This window comes from Myotis brandtii, unplaced genomic scaffold (genome assembly GCF_000412655.1).
Source record: "Myotis brandtii unplaced genomic scaffold, ASM41265v1 scaffold441, whole genome shotgun sequence".
Classification (NCBI taxonomy): domain Eukaryota; kingdom Metazoa; phylum Chordata; class Mammalia; order Chiroptera; family Vespertilionidae; genus Myotis; species Myotis brandtii.
Window position 1 is genome coordinate 3,322,714 of NW_005366873.1, and position 3,797 is coordinate 3,326,510.

The 3,797-nt window shown below is 35.0% G+C and overlaps 1 protein-coding gene across 1 annotated transcript; it reads right to left on the bottom strand.

The window, feature by feature from the left end:
* Positions 1 to 1,259: 1,259 nt before the first annotated feature.
* Positions 1,260 to 1,722, bottom strand: LOC102249449 (thioredoxin-like). The gene is made up of 2 exons (XM_014546415.1): positions 1,594 to 1,722; positions 1,260 to 1,535 (listed from the first exon to the last, which is right to left on the bottom strand). Exons 1-2 carry the CDS (start codon positions 1,720 to 1,722, stop codon positions 1,437 to 1,439), a joined length of 228 nt encoding a protein of 75 aa, XP_014401901.1. The 3' UTR covers positions 1,260 to 1,436.
* Positions 1,723 to 3,797: the final 2,075 nt, after the last annotated feature.

Sequence of the window (3,797 nt, forward strand, 5' to 3'; positions counted from 1 at the left end):
TCCTTGAATGACTAGATAAGATGTCTGGACTTTCTTTCTGCTAGGCAGGGAGCACCAATCAGTAGGGAAATGATATGGCCAGAGCTGTGCATGAGGAATATTGAGAATAAAAGCTAAGAAATAGGGACTAGTTATGAGGCTATTGCAAAAAATCCAAGTGGGAGATAAGAAAGCCTCTCTTTGGGTAGTAGGAATGGGGGAAAGGAAATAAAAATGCTTAAAATAAGTAATATCCCATGAAAAGATAAGCAACTATTTAGATATAGTTAGTGGTTGACTCTCCCAACTTCCTGGGAGATAATGCATGTGAAAGTGCTTTCATGTAAAGTAGGATGTTACTATTAGTAGCTCATTGCTCGGCAGTTTATCCAAATCTTGGAAAAACTATTAAATATAATGATTGTCAAAAGAGTTAGATAGAAACAGAAGCCATGTTGTCTATGATACGATGACATGACATTTCATGAAAAGAAAGTTATCCAAATATCACATCTACTTTAAAGGCAATCTGAATTTTAAGTCTGAAAATTCAGGTTTGAAATGGCATAAAAAGGGAAGTTTCTCAAATGAGTCATAACAGGACAGGCTGTTCCTTTTGGCTGCTCTATTCAAGCTACTCTTCAATCTCAAAAGTTTAAAAATACATGTCTGCGTCCCAGAGGAGTCGTCATCTATGGGTTGGTACACCAACTTATGGTTTGGAAACAGGAAACAACTTGACTCACCTATTTCTCCATTGGGTTTTTAATACAACATTTCCCAACATAAACTTCTTTCAAATTAATGTCCCCAGGTTATTTCCAATGGATATGAGTACAACAGGCTACCATTAACATCTAATGGATTTCGCTTAGAGCTAGAAGTAGTATAAATGTATTAAGGGAAGGGAATCATGTCTTAATCCTGGTAGAATCCTTAGATCCCAACTCAATACCTGTCTCAGAGTAAGTGATCAATACATATGTATTAAATTAGATGTAATTGCTTTTAAAAATATATATTTTTATTGATTTTAGAGTGGAAGGGAGAGGGAGAGATAGAAACATCAATGATGAGAGAGAGTCATCATTGACCTTTTGTATATTTTCTTTAGAGAAATGTCTGTTCAACGCCTGTTCTCATTTTTTAAAATTGAGTTGGGTTTTTTTTTTGCTGTTGAATTATATGAGTTATTTATATATTTTGGATATTAACCTCTTGTCAGATATATAGTTTGCAAATATTTTTCCCATTTCTTAGTTGTCTTTTAACTTGCTTTATTTTTTTTAAAAAGGGATAGAATGAATATTTTATTGTCATTTATAATCTGATGGTAGTTGAGTATATACCGGTAGTTTCTATACCTTATCTATTTTCTTTTTTTATAAATAAAAAAAATTACAGGAGCCAATGGCTGGTTAACATTATTAAATTAATTCATTGATGGTGGCTTCAAGTTATTCCTTATTAGCTCCAGAAAACTCACCCATCTTTTGTACTTTTTTAAAAAACTGGAAGGTTGCCATGCATTTAACTTTATACTCTGCAGCAACATCCTGACAGTCATCCACATATACTTCAAGAATACCACAGTGGAGTACTTTTTAGAGAGGAATGAAGGAAGGGCTTGATCATTGTGCAAGGCCCACACCACGTGGTGGAAAAGTCAACTATTACAAGTTTACCTCCTGCACTGTTCAAGGCTTCCTGAGCAGCATCCTTGCTCTGGATCTGCTTTGCCATCTTGGTGCCTTAGGTCTGACCAGAGACTGTCAGAAGCGATGGGAGTGAATGAAATGTGGCAGAATGAGCTTCTTGATTTTTTTTAAAATAGTTGCTTTTGCTGTGCAGACGCTTTTTAGTTCGATGTAGTATCACTTGTTTATTTTGTTGTTGTTGCTTGTGCTTTAGTTGTTATAGCCAAAAATTATTACCAAGACTCATGTCAAGAAGCTTTATTTTTATGTTTTCTTCTAGGAGTTTCAAGGTTTCAGATCTTACATTTAAGTTTTTTATCCATTTTAAGTTAATTTTTGTCATTGGTGAAAGACAGGGATCCAGTTTCATTCTTTTATATGTGAGTATCCAGTTAGCCCAGCATCATTTATTAGAGACTCTTTTTTTTCTCCATTGAGTATTCTTGGCTCCTTTTTCAAATGTTAGTTTACTATATATGGTTGGGTTTATTTCTGGACTCTCATTCTCTTCCACTAGTCTATTTCTCTGTTTTTATGCAAATACCATACTGTTTTAATTACTATAGTTTGATACTATAGCTTGAAATCAGGAAGTGTGATACCTCCTGCTTTGATATATTTTTTTTAGGATTTCTTTGACTATGTGAGGTCTTTTGTAATTCTATATAAATTTGAAAAAAAAATTTCTTTTACTTCCATTAAGAATTCCATTAGAATCTGAATAGGGAGCACATTGAACATTCAGGTGGTTTTGGTAGTATTGACATTTTAACAATATTAATTCTTCTAATCTATGAACATGAGATACCTTTTTATTTTTTGGTTACTTTGATTTCTTTCATCATTGTCTAATAGTTTTTAGAGTAGAGATCTTTCACCCCCTTAGTTCAATTTCTTTCAAAGTATTTTATTGTTTTTGGTGCTATCATAAATGAGATCTATTTCTTCATTTCCTTTTCAGAGAATTGGTTGTAGTGTATAGAAGCACTACTAATATTTTTATGTTAATTTTGTATCATGCAACTTTATTGAATTCATTGATTTGATCGAACATTTTTTATTTGGTCTTTAGGATTTTCTTTATATAAAAGTATGCAATCTGAAAATAGAGATAATTATTTCTTCCTTTCCATTTGTTATATATTTTATTTCTTTTGCGTGCCTGATTTCTCCAGCTAGGACTTCCAGTAAATGCTCAATAGGAGTGTTAAGAGTGACATCTTCTCTAATCTTAACTCCATCCTACTCTCAATTAAATGATCAAGCTTTGTCTTTAATCAGAAATCAGTAGTGCTTCCTAAAAGCTATATACAAATAAGTATATTCCTAAGGCATATTTTCCATGGCAATTATTCCTTAGACCATGATCCCTGCTGGTTATGTAAGATTTGGTCTATGTGACTATGAGCCTTTAAAAACCAGGAATGTCCTTGTTCTTTGGTGCTAAAACAGCACTGTGGAATCAAAATAAGAAACATATACTTCCAAAGGAAGGGGCTACCAGCATTGACATTCAGGTGTGATTTCCTGTGCTTAGACTTGCTCCTTACTTGGTGCCTTTGGTAGGAATTCCTAGAAGTACAGCAGGAGACATACTTTCTCTGCAAGTGATTTTTGAGTGAGTTCTCTCAGATATGATCTTTAATTTTTATTTATTTTTTAATTAAATTTATTAGGGGAAGGTATGGTTTCCACAGGAGCAAGGGAAACAGGAGAGGAATTCAGAAGAGCCTGGACAAGGGTGTGTGAGACTTAGCTTCAGAATGATGATGGTATAGGGGCTTCTGGAGCATGAGTAGCACCCCAGAGTTGCCTCAGGGGGATGTGAGGGGGCCAGCCTTTAAAATCCCATGTTATTCAGTCATTGGCTGCAGGCTTCTCCCATTCCTCCCTGAGGGACTGCGCCTTGAGTAAACTCCAAGGCATCTCCAGGGAAGTTGTTCCAGTTAATGAGGATCGTTCTTTAAAAAAGGGTGGCAGCTGACATTCACATTTGGGGGCTGGGAGGAAGGTGAGTGTACCAGCCCAAAAAAGGGATCAGGATAAGGTACCAACAACTTCTGCTATCATAATGGTTTATCATAAATGTGTGGATGCTGAGGATAGTCATTTGGTTGCAGA

Coding starts and splice junctions, on each gene's coding strand:
- LOC102249449 (XM_014546415.1), bottom strand. CDS start 1,722: ATGGCAAAGCAGATCCAGAGCAAGGATGCTGCTCAGGAAGCCTTGAAC. Junction 1,536..1,593: donor TGATCAAGCCCTTCCTTCAT/TCCTCTCTAAAA, acceptor GATGACTGTCAG/GATGTTGCTGCAGAGTATAA.